The following is a 27096-nucleotide window of genomic DNA, read 5'->3' as shown; positions in this document are numbered from 1 at the left end:
CCACACGAACTCGTCCTGCGCGAGTAGCCGCTGGGCCCGGAGGCCGGGGGCGCACCGGGGGCGCACGGAGAGAGCCGGCCAGCCCCGCCCCGCCCCGCCCCCCTCCCCTCCCCTCCCCTCCCTCCCCTCCCCTCCCCTCCCTCCCCTCCCTCCCCTCCCCTCCCTCCCACCAACCGCCCCGTCCCTCCCCCACCCCTCCCCCTCTCCGGGTCCTCCCTCTCTTCTCCCCGGCGGGGGCGGGGCCCGCGGCTCCCGCGCTCCGGCCCCTCCTCGGCCACACAAAGGCCCGTCTCCATGGCAGCCGCGCGGTCCGGAGCGCTGCGCAGAGCGCGGCCCGGGCGCCATCGAGCCTCGTCGGCGGACGTGCAGGTACCGTGTCTGGGGACAGGGCCTGTGTGGGGAGTAGCACTGGGGCCCGGGCTTCGCGTCAGCGCTGTCCTGCTGTGGCCTGCCGCGCCCGGGCTCGGGGATCCCAGGCACCGCCGCTCAGAGGAGGGCGCCGCGGGCCTGCGCCGCGGCCGGTCGGGCCGGGGCCGGCTGCCCCGCCCCACGCGCCTCCGGGCGGCGGACGAGGCCTGCGGCGACGGGCGCTGGGAGACTGGCCTGGCCGGGCGGGGGCTCCGCAGTCTCCGGAGCCGCGTCTGACCCGATCTAGTCTCCGACCCCCACCCTCTGCCCAGGCCCCCGCTCAGTCGCAGATCGTGTCTGTAGCGCGAAACCTCCGCGGCCCCAGCCCCCGCTAAACCTGCGCGGACACCTGGCTCTGCCGGGCTTTCCTCAGGAGCTGGACCCACGGTCAGGCCTCTGCAAGGCCTCCAGCCCCCAGGGACGGGGCTCCAGGGTGGAGGGGACCCGTGGCGGAGGAACCAACATCCTGCACTTCGCGAGGCCCCACGCCTCCTAGTAGGGTCTCCTCCGCCCCTCCTGGCGTGGTGTCTGGGTGGACACCAGGGACCAAGAAGTCTTAGAACTTGGGGAGGGTGTTCAGCACTCAGGCCTTGCCCCACTGTTGGCCCTTCTCCTGAAGGGGACCCTTCTGGATGGGCCGTCCCTCCCTCCTTCGTGGTCAGGCTGTTTGGCAAATTTGGGGGGTCCTGTGTCCTTTCTCTGGGGTCTCTGAGCTCAAGAGCCCTGGAGCTTCCTGCCACGTCACTTGGCTCCTCTTCCAGCTCCTGGGAGAAGGAAGGAAGGGTTCTGTCTGTGGCCACCCTGGTAGTGGCAGGACTGGGGACTGAGGATGAGGCTAGGCCCCAAAGCTGGTGGAACTTGTGGGCCAGGGGGATTCTCTGGGCTCTCAACTTGCCCTGGGGAAGTCTCTTGATTTCCAACTTCAGCCCAGCTGGTGTGCTGAGGGCTTTAAAGCTGAGAAATCCCCCCCCCCATACACACACAACCTACTGTAGGAGTGGAAGACTGGGTCTGCCCAGAGGTGGGGGCTCTCAGCTGACCGCACCCCCAGATAGCACCCTGGCACCTAGGGAGAACCAACTGGAAAGGCAGACTGTGGTGACAGGAGTCCTCCTTCCCTGGTCCAGAGGAGAAGATTCCCAGGAAGGTGGTGGTCAGCTCTAGCAAGTTGCACAGAAATGACCAGACCAGACAGGAACAAGCAGGTGGGCTGGCAGCTCTGAGCCACCCCCACCTCTCAAACCCCACCGCAAGGTCAGGGAGGCCTGATGTTTGGCCAGGGGCTCCTAGCCCCAAGAGCAGAGGGAAGTTACTGAGAAAAACAGGGTTTGGAATGTGAGTCCCCCCTCCCCCGCCGGCCGCCTGCCAAGAAGGAATTATTTTGGATTATCCAGCCATGTCCAGCCACTCAAAGTGGGAGGCAGCCGTGAGAGAGGGATGCACTTCCGGGCCGGGGGTTGAGAGCCCCAAGAGGGAGGGACTGGCAAGTCCGGGCAGCTCCACCACCTCCTGAGGAGGCTGCTCAGACCGGTCAGGGAGGGGATGTGTCACCTTTGAGCTTGAGAAGGCCCCAAGGTCAACCCTAGCCAGTCTGCCGCGGGCTCAAGCCCCCCTAAGGGAGGCCATGGGGGAGGAGGCATTCTGGGCACAGCTGGGGGACCTCCTTCATCCCATAACCCACACCAGGGCCTCTGAGGCCACCCTCCAGATCCAGATCCAGGTTCAGGGCCGCAGCAGGAGTGTTGATCAGCTGGTAGGCAGATCCCTGGGGTCTCCTGCCAGCTGAACCTCACATCCTCTTGCCATCATTGAGGGGCAGCCCAGCCCTCACCTAGCACCCCCCCCCCCAGGAGAATGTGGTGGTCCTCAGGACATCTCACAGGTGGGACACTGAGGCCAGAGATGGTCCCCGAGGAGCCATCTGGGATGCTGCTGGGGTGGCTGCCTGGGACTGGAGGCTGCTGTGCTCCCTAGGAGGCTGTGTGCCCAGCAGCCACGTTGGGGAGACAGAGGGCAGCCGAGGCCCAAGGCAGGAAGCCCAGAGGCTTGGCCATGGCCCAGGCAAGTGGAGCAGAAGAGACTGAATTGGAAGGCTCTGGGTGGGCTGGCAGCCTGGGGAGGCGTCCATATGGCACACACCCCATCGCCACCAGGACATCAGCCATTCTGGGAACATTACCCTGCCTCATCCTCTACCTGGTACCCACAAACTGAGGGTTAGTGCTGATGGCCCTCTGAATGCTGGGCCTGGACAGGGGACACAGGAGGAAAGAGCTTCCAGCACCCTCCCTTGACATCACCCCCCTCTGAGATAGGCAAGACCACATGGGATGCCAGGCCCCTGGCCTGGAGGGCTGTCTTCCTGTGAGCAGGCTTTCTTATGCCACTCCCCAGTCCCTCCTGCTGCAGCCTGCCTCCTGCCTTGCCATGCAGGTGTGGGGAGTAGTCTTCCCTGTTGAAGGTTTCCTGTGCCCAGTCTGCCTGGAGGAATGAACTGGTCAGCGAGGGCTCGGTCCACCTGTGGAAGGGCCAAGGTGGCCCCCCAGCCTGACCTCCTTTCCTTGAGGTAGATTCAGGTTCTTGGAGTCGGTGATTGGATGGGGTGGAGGCTCTCAGAGAGTAATGGCTGTTTACGTTAAGGGTGGGGCTGCCTCTGGGATAGGGCTGGGCTCTGACTAATTATGGGCTGGGAAGGGCAGGGCAGTGCATGTGATTGAGTTGGGGGCCACAGGTGGGTAGGCAGCTTGGAGGCAGCGACCCCCTAGCTTACTTAGCCTTTCCAAGTCACATATAGTTCCTCTGCCTTCTTCCCCTTTGGGATTTTACACCCTGTGACACAGGCTCATACTTCCTATATCTTGGGGTGGGGTGGGTTCCACAGCCTCTCTGGCCCCCGACAAAGAACCCTACATTGACGTGGGTTCCCCAATTGACAGTCGGGGCCCCAGGCCAATCCCTGGCACAGAAGCCTGCCTGGCCCTTCTGCTTTGTCTGGGTGAGAGCATTTGAAGGGCCAGCCTAGGCCTTGCCTGTCCAACTCCCAACACTATCACCCACTCTGGGAAGTCTTTGTGACTCTGCTCTGCGGCGGGATTCAGGCCCAAGGTGGAGTCTGTGTGGCCAGGAACCGTGTAGCAGGCTGCTTACAGGATACTAGAGACCTGCAGTACCCTTGATGAAGACGTGTCACTGGGGAGGTCCCACACTGGTCCAGACCTGGAGCTGGTTGTTTCCTGTCCTTTGTGGTCTCTGGTCCTGCCTCTGCTGCCTAGCCCCCTTCACACACACACCCCCAGGCCCTCCTATGGCTGGTAGCCTCCCTGGGGGGCATCCCATGGGCTAGACATAGGAGGGGCTCACCCTGGCCTGGGTTCAGGGCTCCTGGGGCAGGGCTGGGCTGAGTGCCCACATCCTCTCCTCCTCAGCCTCGGAGATCCCTGGGGTTCTGAAACCCTGGCAGTTCCCCATTTTAGTGCCAGCTGAGACCTGGCTCAGGGCCTTGAGAAGAGAAAGGCAGGCTCTGTGGTGTAGCCGTGGTTCTAACCCAAGTTCTCCCATCGCATCTGGGTCCCAAGTGCCTGGCCCCTCTGGTACAGCTGACCAGCAGTCCTCATGTAGGACCAGCTCAGAGCTCTGTGCCTGAGGCTGCCCCAGCTGGGCATTCTCCTCAGCAAGAGGAAGGAGGAGGAAAAAGCCTTGTCTGCCTTTCAGGGGCATCTGCTCCCTGGCGGGAACGGCTCCAGCCAGCTGGCCCTGTGCAGGGTGGGGTCTCTCTTACCAGGTAGCTTTCTGTTCTGCCTCTGGCCCCTGAGCCATCATGCCACCTGTGTGGGGCTGTATGGGCCTGCCTGTCTCATTGGTGCCAGTTGTGGGGATATATCTGGGGGATAGGCAACTGTAAAGGCTTGTCAGCCCCAGCAGGGTGCTGAAATGAAGGCAGCAGGTAAGAGGGTGTGCTGTTCTGCACATGTTCTCCTGGGCCCTTCCCAGGACCTAAGCTGGGGTCTGAGGACAATGCCAGCCCACCAGTGTGAATCTGCCTTGGAGGAATGGAGAGCTTGCAGTGTGTGATACAGAGGGCACAGCTTGACAGGAAGTTGGGGCTTGGGAATAACCTGAGCCTTGCAGGGACCTAGACTGGAAAGGAGGTTCAAGAACCAATAGGAAGCGGGGACGCTGTCATCCTGGCTCCCCTCCCTAGTGTTTTCAGAGCTAGGGCCTGCTATGGAGGAGAGTGAGGGTCCAGGAAACACTGAGCCCAGCCCTGTGTTCTTTGCCTGGAAGATAGCAACTGCCCTGGGGCAAGGAGAGAAGAGGAACCCTGGTTGGGCCTGCCTCCTGCCCAGTGACCTCGCCCACTTGACACTGGGACCATTTCTTCTGTCAATCAAGCAAGTGGGAGAAGCTATTTTAAGTTGAGCTGGGCAAGCTGGCAGAGATAAAGTGCCGGTGGTAGGAGGGGCTCCAGCATGACCCACCCCTCCCTGGTAGCCTCAGAGGTAATCCTCCAGTTTGGCTTCCCTACCTCCACCTTGGCAACAGGCCTGATTTTGAGGACCACCCTGAGTATCCTTAGGACCCAGAAGAGGATGTCAGGATGGGAGAAAATGTGGGGAGACCCAGGTGGCCCCTTGTCCAGTAGTGTCTCCTGTGGAACCACTCCTGGCCTCCCTGGGTTCAACATCTAGACCTGAGGTCCACGGCCCCTAGCCAGACCCTCCTGAGTCCAAGCCCCTTGCTAAACTGAGCAGGTGGGCCTGCCCTCCAAGAGAGAAATGGGGGCTCCTCCCTGGGTGTGTTGCAGGGAGGCCAGGCTCCCACTCTGAGCTGGGCATATCTCCCCTGGGAAATCCCAGTTCTGTTCTCACTGGTTCAGCCCCAGGCTGGATTCCAGTTCTGCCCAGCACTCCTAGTAGCACCGTGTGCCTGCCAGCCCCCTAGCCCAGGCTGGACAGGAGACTCATCAGGTAGCCCATTCCCTTGGCTGACATGGCCTGCCCACCTTTCCCACACAGCCCCTCCCTGGAGGCCAGCTCCTACCTGTCCACCTCTGAGAGCCTCACAGCCCTGGACTGACTGTGCTGGGACCTGGGGAGATCCCAAGTACTGGGTGTGGGTGTCTCCCTCCAGCTTCTTTTCCTGGGGACAAATCTGGGTACTGATGCCAGACCCCTTTTGGCAGGGTGCTTCCATCAGTCACAGACATGTGTGCCTGCACATGTGTGGTCACATGTGAGTGGTAGCTGGCACCCAGGTTTGGCGAGGTGCCCCAAGCTAATTGTAGGGTTCTGCCGTGATGGGGAGGTGGGGCTGGGGTGACCGCCGCCGAGGCGCTGTGCTGACAGGCTGACAGGGAGATTACAGGCCTTGCTGGTTCCTCCTGCTCACTGGGGCCCTCACCCGTCCGCCCCCATATTTCCCCACCTCCTGCTCACCATGTCCCTGGAGGGGGCTCTAGGCAGAGCTGGTTCTGGGCCAGCTGCATCCTGCATGAGCTTATCCAGCCAGGACCTAATCTCTCACCACCCACCACTGGGAGTGAGCCTGGGAAAGGGGAGATGAGGTGGGGGCACACAAGAGGGGTGGGAAGGCAAATAGCCAGCAGCCCAGGGTCCTCTGGGTCCCAAAAGAGCCCTTCTGTGGCCAGACTGCTATCTGCACTCTTGATTTGCTGAACCAGCTAGCCAGCTTTCTACTGGCTGGAGTGACAGGACCCATTGTGTCCTCTCAGCTGGCTGAGTTTGGGGTCCTCTGGGAGCACCACAAGTTGATGAAGGGTGATATGCTGTGGGGGGCTAAGTTTGAAGGTCTGTGGTGTGGTAGGGACAGAAGTGGGGAGAAAGGTGTGGTAGCTGGAGCACAAAAAGGGGCTGTTAGTGGGCAGGAAGTGGTTCTGCAGGCCTGGTATATAGGGGCAAGGGGCCACCTTTGGCTCCCAGGGCCTGAGAGGACCTGTGCTTTTTGTGTAGCAGGTGGGTTGTGGGGGGGGAGGGGGGAGGGAGGCTGAGGAGGCCACACACCATTGTTTCAGAAGTGGTGGGGGTGGGGAGCTCAATGGCTGGTCTAAGGACCCCCACAGTGTTCAGAGGCTGCAGTTTGGCATGGAAGGAGGGACTAGGGCAGGCATCTTGGGGTTTTTCCAGGTGAACCTTGGGCACTAAGGACCAGGGGCCTGATGCAAGACCGTGGGCACTAGATGACCTTAGGCCTCAGAGATTGAGGTGGCCTGGATGCATCCCAGGGTAGGGAGCATGGAAAGTGGACAAGCTGGAACTCAGGCTGACTCACCCCGGAGGAAAGCGTTTTGAGGAAGCCAGGTGTGCCTTTTCTAGCTGGACCTATAGCCCAGACTTGTGGAGGTAGGTGGAAGCGAGAACCAATAGCCTGGTCTGTGGGAAAGAGGTAGGCACCCTCCACCTGGGAGGGGACCTTGCCCTGAGTCCTGTGGGAGGCTCTGGTCGCTGACGCAAGACTCAGGCTAGGACGTCAGTCTGTCCCTGGAGCCCCACCCCGCTCCTAGGTCAGGTTGCCCGGAAGAGTTCGGTCTTCACCTGGGGAGACTGTCACACGACGCCAACCCCAGGTTCGGGGTCCTACCGGAGGCTGCTGGGAGTGGTGTCCTGTGGTTGGCGGAGTTGGGGAAGGAGCCCAGGGATCGACCCTGGGCAGGGGCGGAGCCACCAGCCGTGGGCGGAACCGTCCACTGCGGCCCCTTCTCAGGCCGGGCCGACCTGGGTAGGTACTAGCCGGTCTACGCTCAGCTGTGCCTGACGCCAGGTCAGCGCCCCGGGGACGTCTAGCAGGGCCACGTGACCGTTTCCATGGCTGTCGTGTCTGGCTCCGTGGGGTCCCCGGGCCTGAAGAAGCTCACGCTGAGAGCAGGGGTCCACGTCTGCTCCCCGGCGTGCCCTGAGGTGCGGGGAAACACCGGAGGGGGCGGGCGGGCGGCGCCCAGGAGCGCCCGGCGGGGCCCCTCTGCGCGGTTCCCGGGTAACCTGCCGCGCTCCTCGGAGAGGCCGGCGGCGCCGGGGAGCGGTCCTGCCACGGGGGCTGTCTGGGACGCCGGCCCCGGGCTGGGTGTGGGGCCCGGGCCTCCGTCGTGCGGCAGGAGAGGGGCTGACCCGCCCCCGGGCTGCACTCGGACGGACGGTCGGATGGGGCTGGGCGCGCGGGGTGACCTGTGGATTCCCAGGGGCTGGCCCGAGGGCTTATCCTGCGGGACCCGCCGCCGGCCCCTCCCTCGGGCTTGTTTTGAAAACAGCGGAGGCTCGGATCTGGCGGCTCCGCGGCCTGTTTTGTTTCTTCTGATTTGTTTAACGCTCCCGGCTAATTGCAGATTTGCGTCGTCGTCGCTGAAGCGGAGTCACGCCTCCCGGCAGCCAGCTGCCCGCGGGGGAGGGGAGGCGGCGCGCGGCCGGACCTGCCTCCCCGTTAGAGCCCCCGTCCGGCCCCTCAGCGGTCCCCTGGCGCCGGCCTGGGGTCACTGGTCCACCGACCGCTGGACCACCGCAGGGCTTAAGGCCGCTGGAGGGTTGTACCGTCTCCACCTGGGTCTGAGCCTGGACTGCGGGAGGAGTCTGCCCTTTGTGCACTTAGGCCTGGGTCTGAGCCTCGTGTGGGTCTCCGACCTGGCCTGGCTTCCCTTCTGAGCCCACAGCCTGCTGGTTTGGCCAAGAGGGGGCCCTCCTCCTGCTGGGCTTGACAGCTTCGCACTGATTTTATTTTATTTTTATTTTTTTATTTTTTATTTTTTTTTTTAAAGAGAGAGTAAGAGAGAGAGAGAGAGAATTTTAATATTTATTTTTTAGTTATCGGCGGACACAACATCTCTGTTTGTATGTGGTTCCGAGGATCGAACCCCGGCCGCACGCATGCCAGGCGAGCGCGCTACCGCTGGAGCCACATCCCCAGCCCCTGATTTTATTTTAGTGTTAAGAAATTGCTCAATCTGACAGGGGTACTGTAGTGCGTGCCTGTAACCCCAACTAATGGGGAAGCGCAGGCAGAAGGATCACAAGTTCCAGAACAGCCTGGGCAACTCTGCAAGATCCCGTTTCACAATAAAAAATAAGGGTGTGTGTGTGGGGGGGTACAGGCTCAGGTAGAGCACCCCTGGGTATAAATCCCAGTACTGGGGGTGGGGGGGTGCTCAATTTAAGTTTGTTTGAAGATGCTAATATCAGGGATAGGGCTGTGTAGCTCAGTGGCAGAGCGCTGGCTCAGCATATGTGAGGCCCTGGTTTGACCCTCAGCACCACATAAAAATAAACAAAATAAAGGTATTGTGCCCATCTACAACTAGAAAGAAAAAAAAAAGATGCTGACATGGAAAGATCCCCCCCACACTCTACCCCACTCTAGAGCCCTGTGGGTAGGCTGAGTCCTGCAACCTGGGGTACTCAAACTAGCACTGCCCAGCAGGACTGGGGAGGGGAACAGGACAGATCACCCCAGCCCTGGGGCCTATCTGAAGGAAACTGCTCTTCTTCAGGTCCCTCTTGCTCTCCTTCCCCTGGGGTTATGGGTGGATAGAGCTAGCCTGTGTGCGGGGCCTGGGGGACAGAGAGGGACCTGTGGAAGAAAGCCAGGCACCCCAGGTCCCTAGTAAGGGGCTCTAGCTGGTCCCACACAGCAAGGGCTTCAGAGAGGCCAAGATGCTTTGGGGGCTGGAGCAGGGGATCCGAGTGCTCTCATTCCCCTTTGCTCTACACCCACCCATAGGGCCCCTCAGTGAAGACCATAGAGGGTGAGTGACAGTCCTGCAGGGCCCGTCTGGGAGGGCGTCTCAGGGTTCTGAAGGATGGGTAGGAGTTCTGCAGCCCTTGGAGGTGGAAACTGTTATTAGCCCCAGCAAACACATGGGGACACTAAGGCCCAGAGCAGGTTTGTAAGTAGTCCACATAATTCAGCTAGAAAATGGTAGAGCTGGTATGGAACCCCATGTCCTGGCTGCAGAGCTGGCCCTTGTGCAGCAGCACTTGAGGTGGGACCGCAGCCTCCTTGGCGAGGCCCTGGAGCTGGGGCCCTGGCCTGCTGGCCTGGCCTGGGAGCACCTAGGAAAGTGGTCATCTGGGCTATGGGAAGGACATCCTGAGAGAAGGTGCGGTCTGGTGCTTGGGGCAGGATGGCAGCGGGGAGTTGCAAGCCTGAGTCTGGCTGTCCAGGGCCCCAGAGGGCTTAGTGACCTAGAGGGCTGAAGGGATCCTGGTTTCATTGCCTAGGGAGACTGGCCTGCTTCAGGCGCTGTGTGGTGGGCCTGCCTGGTCAGTGTATTCCTTGGGTCAGACCCTTCTGGGGTGTGGACTCAAGATGAGAGTATTCCCTCAGGAGAGGCCAGCCTCCCTTGACCTTAACTGTAACAGACCCCTGTAGAGAGCATGAGGTCTGCCATGGGGAGAAGCTTGGGGGTGGGGGGGGGGCTGAGGAATCACCTTGGGTGATTATCAGGTGCATCTCTGTTTATTTAGACAAGTAATATTTAAATATGGTCTTATTTTTTTTTTCCAAAAAATGACAAAGTTACTTGCTGTCCTAGCCCCCTCCTCCCTTACCCCAAGATTTCCCACTGTTTTCAAGTTGGATGAGGGCTTCTAAGTCTTTCCAGCACTTAACACTGGTGAAGACAGGTGGGTGGGACCCTGTTCCACAGCCTTCCCTCCAGGACAGGTCTGGGCTCTGCTGGGTCAGCACAGACCACCACCTTCATTTGCCACGCAGTTTTCCAGGGTGCCTCTGGTCTCTGGTGGGATACTGTGCTTACTGGTTTTTCCCTACAGCAAGCCAGCCATACTGCGAGGTATTGTGCAATGCCTCCCGACAGAGAGTAAGTAGCTATGCATCCAGACTGAGAGGAAACAATAGCAGGTGTTTCCGAGGGGCTACAGTGTGACGTCTCAGGGACTTTTCATGAATGAATTCACTTAGACCTTATAAACTCCTGGGGTAGCTCACTGTTACTGTCTCCATTTCACAGATGGGGAAATGAGGCACAGAGAAGTAACTTGCCCAAGATTACACAGCTAGTAAGTAGAAATGTGAGTTCATGGAGATGCATGTTTTTCAGAAAATAGATGTTGTAATCAAAGCAATAATACATGCCTAGTTTAAAAAGGCTAAAACACTGCCCCTGCCTGTGAGCAGAGAAAAGGGCACAGCCAAGCCATGTTCTGGAAAGACCAAATGAAGGTAGAGGTGTCTGAGGGAGGGGTGGTGCTAGGATGAGGTCCTGTCTCTTCCTCCCCCCCGCCATATGGAGCAGAGATGGGTTGGGGTGAGCCAGCCTCCCAGTGTGACTCTCTCCTTTCCTCCTAGAGAGTCTCAATGCCTGCCTGGAGTGGAGACTGATCTGGAGCCCCTGAGCCTCGGTGAGTGGGTGGCTGGGGCTGTGCAGACTGGCTAGAGCGCTGGGACCCAACCCTCCACGTGTCCTGATGCTGTCTGGGCAGGATATGTCCATGCACATCTCTCTAGCCCTTCCCACAGCCTGTCCTGGTTGGACAGATCAGTGGTCGGACCTAGAGACAGGAGCTCAGAGGTCAGGGGTGCAGTGTTTAGGCTCCGTCGACCCTGGGAGGGAGTGCTTCCCTGAGTTCCCCAGGTCTTGCGCATGTCTTGCCCAGGGGGGCTGGGCCCTGGGTTCTGGGAACACAGGCCTGAAAGTTTGGGCTGGGGGTGGCCCAGACACTTCCCAGCCTGCAGTAGCCTGGAATTTAAGTGGCTTCTTGGAAGTGCACCTCTGAACTTCAGTTGGGAAGAAGGCTGGTGCCGCTGGGGAAATCCCCACCAGCCCTGTAAGTGGGGGTCCCAGACTGAGTTCAAAACAGGAAGCGCCCGCTGCCGCCCCCTCATTCCAGGAACCAGCCGCAGGAAGCCAGCCAGCTGTGCCTGGCGCCGCCTGTGGCCTCAGCTCTGTGGTGGTCAGGTGGGCGCCCTTTGCTCCTGGGCCTGCGGGACAGGTCGCCTGAGGTCTTGTTTGTCCAGGAAGTACAAGAGCTGGGGAGTGTGATCCCAGCCCCTCCTACCACCCTATAAGTCCTGAGGTTTGAGCTGTGCTCCGCCCACTGTCTCAAGGGGTGCTGGTGCAGACACTGGCCTCCAGGCAGTATGCCAGGCAGCCACAGGGTATCCGGGCTGGGGCTACAGCATCAGGGTCTACTGGGCTTCAATGGGCCCCCCAGGTATGCCAGCCCAGGTTGGCGTTAACCAGAGGGCAAGAGCCACCTCTATTGCCCTGGGCTCTTGTGAGTCAGCAGGTCAGGGAGGGACCCCTCCACCAGTGCCCAGAGTGCTGGCAGAGTGGGGCCAGGGCAAGAACTTTCCTGACCCTTGGCGGCCCCCACTGAGTCAGCTCCAGGTTGAAGCCCTCACTTGGCGCTGGCAGGGTCCAGGCTGCATCCCTGTGTGGTGGCTCACTGTGCCTCCCCCCAACATTCCATTCATTCCAGACTGGGCTGCCTCTGGCCTGGCCCCAGCCCGGGAGCAGGAGCAGCCAGCACTTGGGCCTCTGGCCTCTGGCCTCTGGGGTTGAGGAGTACTGCCCAGTGCTGTGCGCCTTTCCTGGCACAGTGAGGTGCTGGCTGGCCATGGAGGCCTGGGGTTGTGGCAGTCCTCTCCTGCTTTTCCCTCCTCTCCCTGGACCAGCAGCCAGGCCAGAGAGGCCCATAGACCCGGGCCCTGCCTGGATTGGAACGCTTTTCCTGCCCTGGGGTCCTGTCTTGGTGAAGCCTGGGTCCCCCTGCTCCCCCCACAGCTGCTGTGGAGCACCTTCACCTGGCCTCTAGCACTTTTCAGCCTCCCTGCCATCTCCAAGCAGCCTGGCCTGCCCACCTCTGGATATCCTCCAGGGAATCTTAAGTAGCCTGCTGGTGATCCCCATTTCTCGAGGCCTCTGGGCTTATATAGATGTTTGGGGACCCTGGGTGCAGGGTCAGGGTTCTGTGAGAGACAGGAGCTGCCTGGCCAGGAGGCCTCTTCAGGGATGGGAGGCTGGCCAAGGTCAGCTCTCTCCCCCACCACCCCTGTGATCCTGGGTGGGGAGGGCTCTGTCAGTAGGGGGTTGCTTCTTCTTCATTTGGTTACTTTCTCAGGAGGTTTGAGAAGGCTTATGGCCAATTGGAACAGAGAGATGCAGAATGGAAACAGAAGGGTGATGGCCTGGGCTGCCTGTGGCCTGGCCATAACCCTGGAGACCTGAGCAAAGGCTTGATAGAAGAGAGGAAGGGTCCATGAGAACAAACCACCGCATTCCAGTCAGCCCAGTTGCACCCAAGGCCTCCAGGCCATGACCAGATCAGACACCTTCCTGCTCTCCTGAGGATGGACACCGACTGTGGTGCCTAAGGGCGGGTGTGCAATGGTCAGAGGCAGATCAGTAACTTTCCTGGGTGGCTCCGGGGAGGTGGGCCAGGCTGGGTCAGAAGGCCTGGTGGGCGCGTGGGGCAGCTGAACCAGGCACAGCAGCCCAGTTCCCTTTCAGCTGCATCACGTGGAGAGCGGGGTGTGGTCCACCTGCTCACGTGTCAGGGTCTGTCAGTCAGCCTGGGGCCCATGCCCTGTGACCATCTGTAGTTTCTTGGGGTAGAGGCATGTGTGTGAATGTTCTGGGGGACATTGCCTTGGGGACCAGCCTGCAGGACGCTGAGTACTGGGAGGTGGAGGCCAGGACCCGGCTCCTGTGTGCAGTGGCCAGGCCTTAGCCCCACTTGTAGGTTAGACTATGGCAGAGTCTCCTGAGAAGGCTGGGGAATGCTTTCCTTCAGCCTCTGTTCCCCCACTCATTCGAGTTCCCAACCCTTCTGGCCTCTGTTCTGGTCCTTGGGGGCAGGAAGCAGGGGGAAGGATCCGAGGCTTCTCTGACCCTTCTCTCTCCCCATAGGGACCCTGGGAGATGGCACTGCCACTGTGGGCCCTGACCTTCCTGGGGCTGGTGGGCCCGAGTGTGGGCCTGCGGCCCCGCAAGCTGAACGTCTTCTGCAGCGAGGTGGAGCTGAACCACCTGGTGGTGGACAAGGCCTCAGGTGTGGTGTACGTGGGGGCAGTGAACATGCTCTTCCAGCTGAGTGCGGACCTGCACCTCCAGCAGCAGGCCGTCACAGGCCCCGCCCTGGACAACAAGAAATGCACACCGCCCATCGAGGCCAGCCAGTGCCACGAGGCAGTGCCCACAGACAATGCCAACCAGCTGCTGCTGCTGGACCTGCCCGGGAAGCGCCTGGTGGAGTGCGGCAGCCTCTTCAAGGGCATCTGTGCCCTGCGTGCCCTCAGCAACATCTCCAGGCTTCTCTTCTACGAGGACGGCAGCGGCGAGAAGTCCTTTGTGGCCAGCAACGACGAGAGTGTGGCCACCGTGGGACTGGTCAGCTCTACGCGCCCTGATGGGGAACGGGTGCTGTTTGTGGGCAAAGGCAACGGGCCGCACGACAATGGCATCATCGTGAGCACCCGCCTACTGGACCGGGCCGAGGGCAGGGAAGCCTTCGAAGCTTACTCAGACCACACCACCTTCAAGGCTGGCTACCTGTCCACCAACACACAGCAGTTCGTGGCGGCCTTTGAGGATGGCCCGTATGTCTTCTTTGTCTTCAACCAGCAGGACAAGCACCCAGCCCGAAACCGCACACTCCTGGCACGCATGTGCAGAGATGACCCCTCCTACTACTCCTACGTGGAGATGGACCTGCAGTGCAGGGACCCCAGCGACCCCCAGGGCCCTGCCTTCGGGGCCTGCCTGGCAGCCTCTGTAGCCACACCAGGTGCCACCGGCAGGGTCCTCTACGCTGTCTTCAGTAGGGACGGCCGGAGCAATGGGGGGCTTGGGGCGGGCCTCTGCCTATTCCCACTAGAGGAAGTCCATGCCAAGATGGAGGCCAACCGCAACGCCTGCTACACGGGCAGCCGGGAGGCGAGCCGGGACACCTTCTATAAGCCCTTCCACGGCGACATCCAGTGTGGGGGCCACTTGCTGGTGCGTTTCTTTGGTATCTTCAGGGATTTCCACATCCCCTCCTGCTTGGAAGGGGTGTGAGTGCATTGTAGCTGGGGTTCAGGTCGGCCTGACATGGTGCCTATGGGTGCTGCATCTCAGTGTGTCCGTTTAGCACCCCAGTGCCACACGTGGAGTGAGCATAGGACACGGGCGGAAGGTTAGCTTGGATCTCCAGTGGAGAAGGTCCTTAAGGGCAGGAGGGCCGGCGCCTGCTGATGACACTATGTCTGCAGGGCGCCAGCAAGAGCTTCCCGTGTGGTTCAGAGCACCTGCCCTATCCCCTCGGCAGCCGTGATGGACTCACGGCCACGGCTGTGCTGCAGCGTGGAGGCCTCAATCTGACAGCTGTGACGGTGACCGCTGAGAATGGCCATACTGTTGCTTTCCTGGGCACTTCTGACGGCCGGATCCTCAAGGTGAGGCCCTGGGCCGGCAAGGAAGGTCCTGTCGGGCTGTCTGTGGGCCAGGGCCTGACCCTCACAGCTGCCCTCGTGCCCAGGTGTACCTGGCCCCCGATGGCACCTCAGAGGAGTACAGCGCCATCCTCGTGGAGATCAACAAGAGGATCAAGCAGGACCTGGTGCTCTCTGGAGATCTGTCCAGTCTGTACGCCATGACCCAGGACAAGGTCAGCCTAGGTGTAGCCCCAGGAGGCTGTGGGGCCCAGGCCACTGGGACAGGCCTAGGGTGCTTGAGTTCTCAGACACAGGGCAGCCAGGTTGTGTCCCAGACAGTGCTGCAGCCCCAGACACCATTAATTCAATCCCTGTCACCATGGCCATCTGTCCTGTGCCTCAACTGCAACTCCTCTCTGGTCCTTCCCCACCCCATCTTAGCAGAGGGGACCTGGTTCAGTGTCTGAGGTAGGGAGGGAGACAAGGAGCCCCTTCAGCCAGCCCTAGGAGTTCCCGAGATGCTCAGGTGCCCCCCCCGAGGGAGGAGGCTCAGAGGACCTGAGCTGAGGGAAGCAGTGTAGCCAAGACCTGTCCCGTCTGGATCCTGGACCCCATGGCCACCAGCCAGGATCATCGGGAGCCTAGTCTGCAGCTGCTCCTAACACCTACAACCTGAGTTGGAGCTGGGTTTTCAAGGCCCAGAGGTGAAGGTGGGGACAGGTTGGTAGTCCCAGGAGACCAGGGGCTGAGAAAGGCCCTGTGTCTGCAGCCGTGTCCCCATGGCCCTGCCACCTCTAGGTGTTCCGGCTACCAGTACAGGAGTGTCTGAGCTACCCAACCTGCGCACAGTGCCGTGACTCCCAGGACCCCTACTGTGGCTGGTGTGTTGTCGAGGGACGGTGAGCACCTTGGCCTTGCCCTGGAGGGCTGTGAGCTGGGGACAGCCCTGTCCTGGCAAGGACAAGACCTACATGGGGGCCCGAGGGTGATAGGGCTGAAGCCACCCCTTGTCCTCACAGATGCACCAGAAGGGCTGAATGCCCGCGGGCTGAGGAGACCAACCACTGGCTGTGGAGCCGGAACAAGTGCTGTGTAACCGTCACTGATGCCCAGCCTCAGAACATGAGCCGCCGGGCTCAGGGGGAGGTGCGTAGCAGAGGACGGGCGTCACTGGTGGTCAGGTATAGGGCAGAGGCAGGGCCTAGAACTGTTGAACAGTCAGGGGATCCTTTGGGGCTGGGTAGGGCGAGATCCTGTGTACCCAGAGCAGACCCAGGCCCCACCTGGCAGCTGCCAGAGAATGGGCAGGCAGAGCACAGAGCGGGGGGTGAGGGCTCCTGGTGTGAGCTACTGTCCCGTTCAGGTGCAGCTGACCGTCAGCCCTCTCCCAGCCCTGACCGAGAAGGATGAGGTGCTGTGTCTCTTTGGTGAATCACCACCACACCCTGCCCGTGTGGAGGGCAACGCCGTCATCTGCAACTCCCCAAGCAGCATCCCCAGCACACCAACTGGTCAGGGTGAGGCCCCGCCACAGCTCCTGGGAGCAGATCTCCTCCCCTGTGCATGCTGTGCTCTGATCCACTCACGTCCTTCATTGAGCTCACAGGAGCCCGTGCTGGGCAGGCTTCCGGGGTGCACGTCCAGAGCCTGGGGTAGGATGGTGCTGGGAGGTGGGGTGCAGACGGCCCCTGAGCAGGTGGCCCCAGGTACCTGTGCTGTCTGCAGTGGGCCCCACCTAAGCAGGAGCTCGCCAGCCTTGTTTCTCCCCAGAGCAAGAGGAGCCAGGAAGGCTCCCCTTACCAGCAGCACCTGGGCCAGGTTCCAGGCACCAAGGTCTATGCAGATGCTCCTTGTCCACTCCCAGCCCTGTACAGCCTGAGATAGGCAGTTCTGTCCCAAAAGGCAAGGGAACTCATCAGTAGGCCAGGCAGGGCACTGTGCCCCTGTCCTTTGAGTTTTGGGAGCAGTGACGTGGGTAGGGACCTGGCAGACGCTCCCGCCCAGACTCCAAGGAGCCACTGCCCTCAGCGAGAGGGGGCAGCCAGGCCCAGGGGAGAAATGCGAGCTCCAGCCTGGGACTGACCTGACTGAGGTCTGAGGGCAGTGGAAGGCCTAGCCATGCCCTGTGTTCCTGGCTCTGACAGGGGAGCCCCGACTCCAGGTCCTTCCCAACTCCTGCCCCTAGCCCCTCCAGTCTGTGGCCTCCCCTGACATGGTCCCCCCTGCTGTCTGCAGACCATGTGGCTGTGAGCATCCAGCTCCTCTTCAGACAGGATGACGTCTTCCTCACCTCCCACCAGTACCCCTTCTATGACTGCCGAGAGGCCATGAGGCTCGTGGAAAACCTGCCGTGAGTCTGCTGCCCCGAGAGCGCCTCCCCCAGACCTGGACGCCTCTCATGGCCTTCTGCTGCCCGTAGAGTGCCTCCCCCAGACCTGGACTCCTCTCACAGCCTTCCTGCCCCTCTCCCCAGGTGCATTTCCTGCGCCAGCAACCGCTGGACCTGCCAGTGGGACCTACGGTACCATGAGTGTCGGGAGGCCTCGCCCCACCCTGAGGAGGGTATCATTCGCGCCCACATGGTGAGGGCCCTGGGGCTGTGCGGGCCTGGCTGCTTGGCTGTGGCTGGGCAGCACCTGACCAGCATTAGTCTCTTGTAGGAGGACAACTGCCCGCAGTTCCTGAACCCCAGCCCTCTGGTCATCCCTATGAACCACGAGACAGATGTGACTTTCCAGGGCCAGAATCTGGACACGGTCAAGGTGGGGAGACCTGGGCCAGGCAGGTGGGGGGTCAGGGGGCTCGCGTCCCCCCTGGGGCTAGGGCTCCAGGAGATCACAGGGATGCTCAGAGGCTTCTGCCCACATGGGTAGGACTTGAGTAGTCTCGGGGCCCAGTGGGTCATGTTGGGAGAGGGTTGGTCACCAACCCAGGAGCACTGAGGCTTGGGGTTCCCAGGAGGAAGGCCAGGGCAGGTGGGCTGGCTGGTCCAGAGCATCCTGACTAGGCTGTCTGTAGGGGTCCTCCCTGTATGTGGGCAGCGACCTGCTCAAGTTCGAGGAGCCAGTGACTGTGCAGGAGCCTGGGACCTTCTTCTTTCGCACCCCAAAGGTACGGTTCTAGAACAGGTAGGCCCGGCTCCCTGACCTGAGGGTCCCTGGGAAGCATTCCTTCCGGGATGGTAAGGGGAGGGGCCTGGACCTGGCCAGGGGCTCGCCACCCCACCCTGTAGCATGTGTCCGTCTCCTTGTCACCAGAGGACACATCCCTTTCCCCTCCCGGGTACACCCAGCACACTGTGTGTGTGTGTGTGTGTGTGTGTGTGCGCGCGTGCACGCGCGTATGCACTTTGTGTCTGACGTCCTCCTACTTCTGGCCTCAGAAGTGAGGGGACCATGTGGCTATTGTGTGATCATCCTGGTGACCCATGGGGCCAGAAAGTGCAGTGTATTCCCATGTGTCCCCTCAGCTATCCCACGATGCCAATGAGACTCTGTCCCTGCACCTGTACGTCAAGTCCTACGGCAAGAACATCGACAGCAAGCTGCAAGGTGGGTGGGTCCAGGCGAGGGTGGGAGTGGGCAGTCAGGTGGTCCAGCTGACCACTGCACTTTCCTCCACAGTGACCCTCTACAACTGCTCCTTTGGCCGCAGTGACTGCAGCCTGTGCCTGGCTGCTGACCCTGCCTATAGGTGCGTGTGGTGCCGTGGGCAGAGCCGGTGTGTGTACGGGGCTCTGTGCAGCAATGCCACGTCTGAGTGCCCGCCACCAGTGATCACTAGGGTGAGTTTTGTTCCAGCCTGGCCTGGGCCCTGTCCTCACATCCCCAGCCTGCCAGAGCCACCAGGTCACTGTGCTCTGCCAATTTCAGATCCAGCCTGAGACTGGTCCCCTGGGTGGGGGCATCCGCGTCACCGTCCTTGGGTCCAATTTGGGCGTCAAAGCAGATGATGTCAGGAGGATCACTGTGGCAGGACAGAACTGTGCCTTTGAGCCCGAACGTTACTCTGTGTCCACCCGGTAAGTGGGTCGCCCTCAGACTGAGGCCCCAGGACCCATGGCTGGGCAGGTGGAGACCTGAGGACGGTGAGGGACCTAGAGCAGGTGGGACGCACTCACAGGTGTGCAGGAGCCCGTGGGTTCTGTTCCGCCAGGATCGTGTGTGTGACCGAGGCTGCAGCGATGTCCTCCACCGGGGGCGTCGAGGTGGATGTCAACGGGAAGCTTGGCCACTCACCACCCAGTGTCCAGTTTACCTACCAAGTAAGCACCTGGGCCTCTGAGTGCTGGACTCCACTTACTCGCTGGGAAGGTTGGGGGCTGCTAAACCTGGGCTCTGTCCTGCAGTCTAGCAACAGCTACTGTGTGGTGGAGGTCCAAGCCTGGGCGCTGTGTCCCCCTGCCCCTGTACTAACCCCACACGCCTGCCACTCTTTCAGGAGCCCCAGCCCCTGAGTGTGGAACCAAGGCAGGGGCCACAAGCAGGCGGGACCACGCTGACCATCAGTGGCACCCATCTGGACACAGGCTCTAAGGAGGACGTGCGGGTGACCCTCAGTGGCATCCCTTGTGAAGTGTGGGTGTCGCCACAGCTGCCCAGTCTGGTTGACCCTGGCCCTGGGGACAGGATAGGGGTATTCCCACCATGACCATGAGTCTGCCCTGGAGTGCGCAGTGGAACCAGCCCAGTGTGCTGGCCCAGGGCTGGTTGATGCTGACTGGCACCTCCCACACCAGGACCAAGTTTGGGGTACAGCTGCAGTGCGTCACAGGACCCCAGTCCACTCTGGGAGAGGTGGCCCTGGAGATCTCCTACGGGGGCTCCCGCGTGTCCAGCCCTGGAGTCTCCTTCACCTTCCGGGAGAACCCAGTGCTGCGGGCCTTTGAGCCGCTTCGAAGCTTTGTCAGGTGCAGCCCTTCCCCACACTGGCCAGTGCCCCTCCTTTCCCCCACCAATATAGTGTCCCGCTACCTCCTTGGTGCCCTCTACTGACCTAGCTCAAAGGAATGTGGCAGGGTGGGGCAGGGCGGGACAGGGCTGGGCAGCAGGAGTCCTCTGGAAAACCCCACTGCACCCAGATGGGCTTCCTCCTAGGCCCGCTTGGGCACGGTGCTCTCAGGCCGCAAGTGCCCCTGCCCTGCCTGTGACACGGCTGCATGCCTCCCCTGATCTGTGCCCATGCCGACCTGTGGTGGGGACACATGGGAGGTGGTGGGATAGCTGCAGGGCACCCTCCCCAGCTGCCAGGCGCCTCCTGCTGAAGGCACCCCCCCGTCCCCGTCCCCTAGTGGTGGCCGGAGTATCAGTGTCACTGGTCAGGGCTTCAGCCTCATCCAGAAGTTTGCCATGGTGGTCATTGCTGAGCCCCTACAGTCCTGGCGGCGTCGGCGGGAGGCTGGACCCCTACAGCCCACAACGGTCAGTCCTGGTGTGGTCCAGGGGCTCATTGCCCGTGTTGACTAATGGGGATGTGCCTGTGAGGGGCAGGTCTGCATCTAGTGGCCTGATGGCCTGTCCCTTTTCTACAGGTCACAGGCACTGAGTATGTGTTCTACAACGACACCAGAGTCGTCTTCTTGTCCCCGGCTGTCCCCGAGGAGCCGGAGGCCTACAACCTCACAGCACTGATACAGATGGATGGGCACCGTGCCCTGCTCAGGACCGAGGCCAGTGCCTTCGAGTATGTGGCAGACCCCACCTTTGAGAACTTCACAGGTGGCGTCAAGAAGCAGGTCAACAAGCTCATCCACGCCCAGGTGACGATGGCACAGCTCTGGGGCCCTGGGGTATGGTCTGGGCTGAGTGCTCCCTCTCGGCCATGCTGACCTCTGCTGCCCTCTCAGGGCACCAATCTGAACAAGGCGATGACGCTGCAGGAGGCCGAGGCTTTTGTGGGTGCTGAGCGCTGCATCATGAAGACACTCACTGAGACGGACCTGTACTGCGAGCCCCCAGAGGTGCAGCCCCCGCCCAAGCGGCGGCAGAAGCGGGACACCACACACAACCTGCCCGAGTTCATTGTGCGTGAGGCTGGGAGGTCGAGAGGGTGCCTCCCTGGGCTGGTCCAGGGCGACCATGGAGGCCTCGCCTTCCCGCACTGAGCCTTCCTCCCTTGCAGGTGAAGTTCGGCTCCCGCGAGTGGGTGCTGGGCCGTGTGGAGTACGACACGCGTGTGAGTGATGTGCCACTCAGCCTCATCCTGCCGCTGGTCATTGTGCCCATGGTGGTTGTCATTGCTGTGTCTGTCTACTGCTACTGGTAAGCCCCTGGGCAGACTGTAGCACCCTCATGTTCCACACACAGCCTCCGGAGGGGTCACAGGCACCTAAGTGGCCGAGGACCCTCTGTGCCCCGCAGGAGGAAGAGCCAGCAGGCTGAGCGGGAGTACGAGAAGATCAAATCCCAGCTGGAGGGTCTGGAGGAGAGTGTGCGGGACCGCTGCAAGAAGGAGTTCACAGGTGCGCTGCCTCTCAGGGTGGGCAGCCAGCGCGCAGGGCCAGGGCTGTGTGGCCAGGCCTGCCTCACCCCACCCTCCTGTCCCCCAGACCTGATGATCGAAATGGAGGACCAGACGAATGATGTGCATGAGGCGGGCATCCCCACGCTGGACTACAAGACCTACACAGACCGCGTCTTCTTCCTGCCCTCCAAGGACGGCGACAAGGATGTCATGATCACGGGCAAGCTGGACATCCCTGAGTCGCGGCGGCCTGTTGTGGAGCAGGCCCTGTACCAGTTCTCCAACCTGCTCAACAGCAAGTCCTTCCTCATCAACGTGAGCAGGATTGGGCCGGGGTGGATGGAGGGCTAGGTGGGACCGGGTGCCAGACAGAGGTGCCAAGTGGGCTCTGACGGCTGCCCCACAGTTCATCCACACCCTGGAGAGCCAGCGTGAGTTCTCCGCCCGTGCCAAGGTCTACTTTGCATCCCTGCTGACGGTGGCACTGCATGGGAAGCTGGAGTACTACACAGACATCATGCGCACGCTCTTCCTGGAGCTCATGGAGCAGTACGTGGTGGCCAAGAACCCCAAGCTGATGTTGCGCAGGTGTGTGGGTGTGAGCAGGGGGCTGGGCCGTGGAGGATGGCCCCGGGCTGGAACTGTGGCCCAGGGGACAGACACAGCTAGCCTCAACCCCTTGCTGCTCCGATCTCAGCCTCGGGTCGGGGCAGTGAGGACGGTGGCGGGGTGGCCTGTGTTGTGGGGACTCAGGGCCTGGATGGGGAGGCCAGGCTGGTGTGAGAGTTGGCAGGGCTGGAAAAGCCATCTGGGCCTTAGCGGGGTGCAAGCCTACTCTGCATCCTCAGGTCTGAGACCGTGGTGGAGAGGATGCTGTCCAACTGGATGTCCATCTGCCTGTACCAGTACCTCAAGGTGGGTCCCCCAGGAAGTGGAGTGAAGTGGTGCCACCCCTCTCGGTGCCCAGCAGCTGTGGTCAGTCGCACCCCTCCTGCTCATACAGCCACCTGTCTTACTCCAGGACAGTGCTGGCGAGCCCCTGTATAAGCTCTTCAAGGCCATCAAACATCAGGTGGAAAAGGGGCCAGTGGACGCCGTGCAGAAGAAGGCCAAGTACACCCTCAATGACACCGGGCTGCTCGGGGACGACGTGGAGTATGCACCCCTGGTGAGCCGCCGGGGGCCAGCGGGCTGCGGGGACCCTTGGAGGCTGGGCAAAGGAGTGTGGACCCCACCCTGCTGCAAACAGGAGCCTTGAGGGCCAGGGGAGCCAGGGGAGCCAGGGGTTCCCAGGCCAGCACCAAGACCACAGCCTTCCCTGGGTCTGCGTCCATGTGGCACATTGTCTGTGGTGGGCATGTCCTGACCCCAGGCCAGGTGCTTCAGCACCCCAGCCCACAACAGGGCACAAGGGATGGAAAGTGGGTGCCTGAACTCCTGTGAGGTCGAGTGGCGAGGTGAGAGGGGCTGCCCCTGAGCTCACCCCAGACTGCCTGCTAAGCCAGGGGAAGGGCAGAGCGGAGTCCTCCCAGGTGCCCAGGCAGAGGTGGTCAGAGGGTCTCATCCCCACCTCTCTTTGCCCTGCGTCCCTCTGCAGACGGTCAGCGTGATTGTGCAGGATGAAGGGGTGGACGCTGTCCCGGTCAAGGTCCTCAACTGCGACACCATCTCTCAGGTCAAGGAGAAGATCATCGACCAGGTGCACCGCACCCAGCCCTGCTCCTGCTGGCCCAAGCCGGACAGTGTGGTCCTGGGTGAGCACCCTGGGGCCAAGGGCACAAAGCCCTGGGCTTGCTCTGTGTCCCCAGAAGGGATCTTGCTGGGGGCTTCTGAGTTGGGGATAGGCAGTCAGCTGGACCATGTCCCCCCACAGAGTGGCGCCCTGGGTCTACAGCCCAGATCTTGTCTGACCTGGACCTGACCTCCCAGCGGGATGGCCGGTGGAAACGCATCAACACCCTGATGCACTACAACGTGAGTTTGGGCAGCGAGCCCACGCACTGGAGTGGGCTGGGGTCCCCGTGCCAGGGACTGGCGGCCCACCTCAGGACTCTGTCCTCAGGTGCGGGATGGAGCCACCCTCATCCTGTCTAAGGTGGGGGTCTCCCAGCAGCCAGAGGACAGCCAGCAAGACCTACCTGGGGAACGTGAGTGTGTGCCTCCTGCCCACCCCATGTCCCGTGTCCTCCCTGTGTGGCCGCCCGGGGAGCTGCTAGGTGCACAGGGGACTGGTCAGTCCTCAGCTCCCCACTCCTTACAGGCCATGCCCTCCTGGAGGAGGAGAACCGGGTGTGGCACCTGGTGCGGCCGACAGACGAGGTGGATGAGGGCAAGTCCAAGCGAGGCAGCATGAAGGAGAAAGAGCGAACCAAGGCCATCACCGAGATCTACCTGACGCGGCTGCTCTCGGTCAAGGTGGGAGGTGGGCAAGTTGCGCATGCGCACATGCACCCTAGGGCGGCCACCCGAGGGTCACGCCGAGCCCCTCCCTACAGGGAACACTGCAGCAGTTCGTGGACAACTTCTTCCAGAGCGTGCTGGCCCCTGGTCACGCGGTGCCACCGGCCGTCAAGTACTTCTTCGACTTCCTAGACGAGCAGGCAGAGAAGCACGACATCAAGGACGAGGACACCATCCACATCTGGAAGACCAACAGGTGGGGCCGCCCCGCCCGCCCCGCCCCGGCCTCCGCCCTCCGCCCTCCGCCCTCCGCCCTCCGCCGCCTCTCACTCCCTGTCTCCGTGTGGGTCCCGCAGTTTACCGCTCCGGTTCTGGGTGAACATCCTCAAGAACCCGCACTTCATCTTTGACGTGCATGTCCACGAGGTGGTGGACGCCTCCCTGTCGGTCATCGCGCAGACCTTCATGGACGCCTGCACGCGCACGGAGCACAAGCTGAGCCGCGTGAGTGCTGCGGGGGGGGGGGGGGGGGTCGCATTGGGGAGGAGCTGCCTCTGCTCCCCGGGAGCACCTGCTGGACAGGGCCCGTGCAGGGTGAGTGACTGAGACGGGAGTGAGTTCGGGAGGTCCCCAAAGCAGTCCGGTGTGAATCTGCACATTTTGGGGTCAAAGCTTAGGACAAAGCCAGGAAGAAGGTGGCCAGAACTATGGGGCTGCCTCTGAAAAGACCCCTGGGACGTTCTGCTCTCTCCTGGCAGGGACCCTCGCCGTCCTCTTTCTGGGGTCCCCACTCTCCTCTTCCTTGGGATCTCCCACCTTCTCTCCCTAGAAGGCCTCCTCTCTCTAGCCCCCCTCCTTTTTTTGTGGTCCTAGGGATTGAACCCAGGGCCTCCCGCATGGGAGGCACGCACTCTACCAACTGAGCCATACTCCCCAGCCCCGAGTTCCTGCTCCTTGCATAAGCAGAAATAGTTTTGCTACAAAGTACAAAAATACAGTTTTAGTTATTTATTTTTACCCCTTTTTTTGTAGCATTGGGGATGGAACCTTCTGCTAGCATGCTAGGCAAGCAGTCTACCACCCAGACCTCTGTTGTTTTGTTTTGTTTTTGTACTGGGGACTAAACTCAGGGGTGCTTAACCACTGAGCCACACCCCAACCCTTTTCATTTTTTATTTTGAGACAGGGTCTTGCTAAATTGCTGAGACTAGTTTAAAACTTGTGATCCTCCTGCTTCAGCCTCCCACATTGCTGGGATTACAGATGTACACCATCTGGCACCCGGCCCTTTTTGATTTATTTTAAGACAGGGTGTCACTAAGTTGCCTCAGATGGCCTTGAACTTGCAATTTTCTTACTTCAGCCTCCCAAGTAGCTGGGATTACAGGCATGTGCCACAAAAATGATTTTTTTTTTTTTTTTAATGAAAGCTTCAGGAGTCTGGGGAGGGCTGACACTGTTCCTCTTGGTGGGGATCCTGAGCTGGTATGACAGGGCTTCATCCCATAGGACTCGCCCAGCAACAAGCTGCTGTATGCCAAGGAGATCTCCACCTACAAGAAGATGGTGGAGGAGTGAGTGCTGCCTTGCCCTGGATCCCCTGTGGTCGGGAGGAGGGCGTGGGCTTGCTGTGGGTCCCTGGGAGGCCCCGAGGCCCAGCCTCAGACTCCTACAACCGTCCCTGCAGTTACTACAAGGGCATCCGGCAGATGGTACAGGTCAGCGACCAGGACATGAACACACACTTGGCAGAGATTTCCCGGGTGAGCGGTAACAGGCCTGGCAGAGTGGAGCCTACCTCCCGCTGCCCCCGGCTGAGCCAGGGGTGAGGTTATGGCAAGAGGGCGGGACTGGGAGGGCTTGCTGGTGAGGCTGCTTGGACCCGTGTGACTGCCCTGGAGCGGGTAAGCACCGCACCCTGGGCATTGCTGCTGGTATGTGCGGAGTGAGCCTGCGAAGCCTGCCCCACCCGCTGTGCCTGCCTGGCTGACTGGCTGAGCTCCTCATTGGAGCAGGAGAGGCTGCTTGTGTGTGTGTGTGTGTGTGCACTGTGTGCACTGTGTGTGTGTGTGCACTCACATGCACACACTACCACACAGCCACCACGGCGCAGTCTGACGTTTCATGGGCTGGCCTCCCTGTCTCCCTCTGGGGTGCCACACAGTCTGCCTGCCCTGGGGCTCACTGGGTGACACTCTCATCCCCAGGCACACACAGACTCCCTGAACACCCTTGTGGCACTGCATCAGCTCTACCAGTACACACAGAAGTACTATGACGAGGTAGGGTCTGGTCCCTGGGGTGGGACTCATGGGACACTCCTCCCTAGACTGTGATCTTCATGCCAGCACCCTTCTCCCACCTGCCCAGATCATCAATGCCCTGGAAGAGGACCCTGCTGCCCAGAAAATGCAGCTGGCCTTCCGCCTGCAGCAAATCGCCGCCGCTCTTGAGAACAAAGTCACCGACCTCTGACCTCAGACCATCAGTGCAGCCGGGGCACAGTGCAAGGTGCCCATGCCTGGTGCTGGGTGGCCCTGTGGCATGAGGCCCAGTTAGCAGTGGCTGACTATCTCTCTCCCCAGCAGAGGATGTACCCCGGCACCTGGGGGGGAGGGTGGCGGGCCCACTCCTGCTATACTGTGTCGACCTCTTGAGCAATACTGCTGGGCGCTCTGGCCAGCACCAACTCCTGCACGCACCAGCATCGGGTGCTCTCCATGGGGAGCAGTTCGCAAACGTGCCTTACCACGCTGCCTGGGCCACTGGGGCAGCGGGGCCCCAGCCTCCCTCCCAGTGCACCGGCAGCCTTCTCAGATGCCCTGGGTTTGGCCTCCGGTGGCATCTGAGTGCCTGCAGTCCCCAGGGCAAGTTCTTGGACTGCGTGTCTGTCTGTCAGCCAGATGGAAGGAGGAGAAAAAGCGGTACGATGCCCCCTGACCTCACCTGGCCTTCCCAACGGGGCACAGGCACTCCAGGTGGACTCAAGGGCCCCTGGGCCCCACCTCAAAGGTCAACTGGACGTCAGACGTCAGGGCTCGGGTGGCCAGAGGGGACTCGGCAGACTGGGGGTCCCGGTCTTGGCCTGTCAGACAGGCTCCCTGCAGGCCCACCCACATCTGAGGGGTCAGGGAACAGCTCCACCAGGACCACCCACCCCTTTTTGTAAATCTTGTGAATTGTAAATCCAATACAGTTGTCTTTCTCACTCTGCTGGTCTGCTGGCTCCTCTGGGACTGCCCTTCTCCTCCTCGCTGCTCTCATCCCTGGGCCTGCACTGCTCACGGATTCTCCCTGTGCACATGGGCCACCTCGGGCCCGAGGGCTGCCCTGCTGGACACAGGGATTGGAGCAGCTCCAGCACTGTCTGGTCACCTTGCTGTCTGCCTCTGCCTCTTCGTCTTGGGCTGGGCTGCAATGAACTGCACAGAGGGTGGCCAGTGGGAT

General features: G+C 61.3%; 1 protein-coding gene across 6 annotated transcripts; it reads left to right on the top strand.

Annotated features, from left to right (window-relative positions):
• Nucleotides 1-281: 281 nt before the first annotated feature.
• Nucleotides 282-26847, top strand: Plxnb2 (plexin B2). 6 transcript variants are annotated; one of them, XM_077109349.1, is made up of 39 exons: nt 302-369; nt 6552-6767; nt 10382-10430; nt 10720-10772; nt 13283-14371; nt 14626-14808; nt 14892-15020; nt 15586-15686; nt 15807-15933; nt 16151-16304; nt 17023-17137; nt 17261-17369; nt 17448-17549; nt 17806-17898; nt 18257-18338; nt 18411-18571; nt 18660-18808; nt 18943-19051; nt 19228-19364; nt 19526-19696; nt 20078-20207; nt 20318-20545; nt 20633-20809; nt 20908-21047; nt 21147-21247; nt 21335-21564; nt 21656-21837; nt 22098-22164; nt 22271-22417; nt 22847-23003; nt 23123-23223; nt 23312-23396; nt 23510-23664; nt 23745-23905; nt 24006-24153; nt 25159-25223; nt 25337-25412; nt 25857-25931; nt 26020-26847. In XM_077109349.1, the coding sequence occupies exons 5-39, from the start codon at nt 13295-13297 to the stop codon at nt 26122-26124; spliced, it is 5529 nt and encodes a 1842-aa protein (XP_076965464.1). In that variant the 5' UTR covers nt 302-369; nt 6552-6767; nt 10382-10430; nt 10720-10772; nt 13283-13294; the 3' UTR covers nt 26125-26847. The 6 variants fall into 6 exon arrangements, with proteins under 6 accessions (XP_076965467.1, XP_076711651.1, XP_076965466.1 ...); XM_076855536.2 differs by lacking the exon at nt 6552-6767 and having other exon boundaries at nt 290-369; XM_077109351.1 differs by lacking the exon at nt 6552-6767 and having other exon boundaries at nt 290-369; nt 10382-10442.
• Nucleotides 26848-27096: the final 249 nt, after the last annotated feature.

Source organism: Callospermophilus lateralis, chromosome 4 (genome assembly GCF_048772815.1).
Source record: "Callospermophilus lateralis isolate mCalLat2 chromosome 4, mCalLat2.hap1, whole genome shotgun sequence".
In the NCBI taxonomy this organism is placed as follows: domain Eukaryota; kingdom Metazoa; phylum Chordata; class Mammalia; order Rodentia; family Sciuridae; genus Callospermophilus; species Callospermophilus lateralis.
The sequence above is the reverse complement of the archived record's forward strand: the minus strand, read 5'-3'. Positions and strand labels throughout refer to the sequence as shown.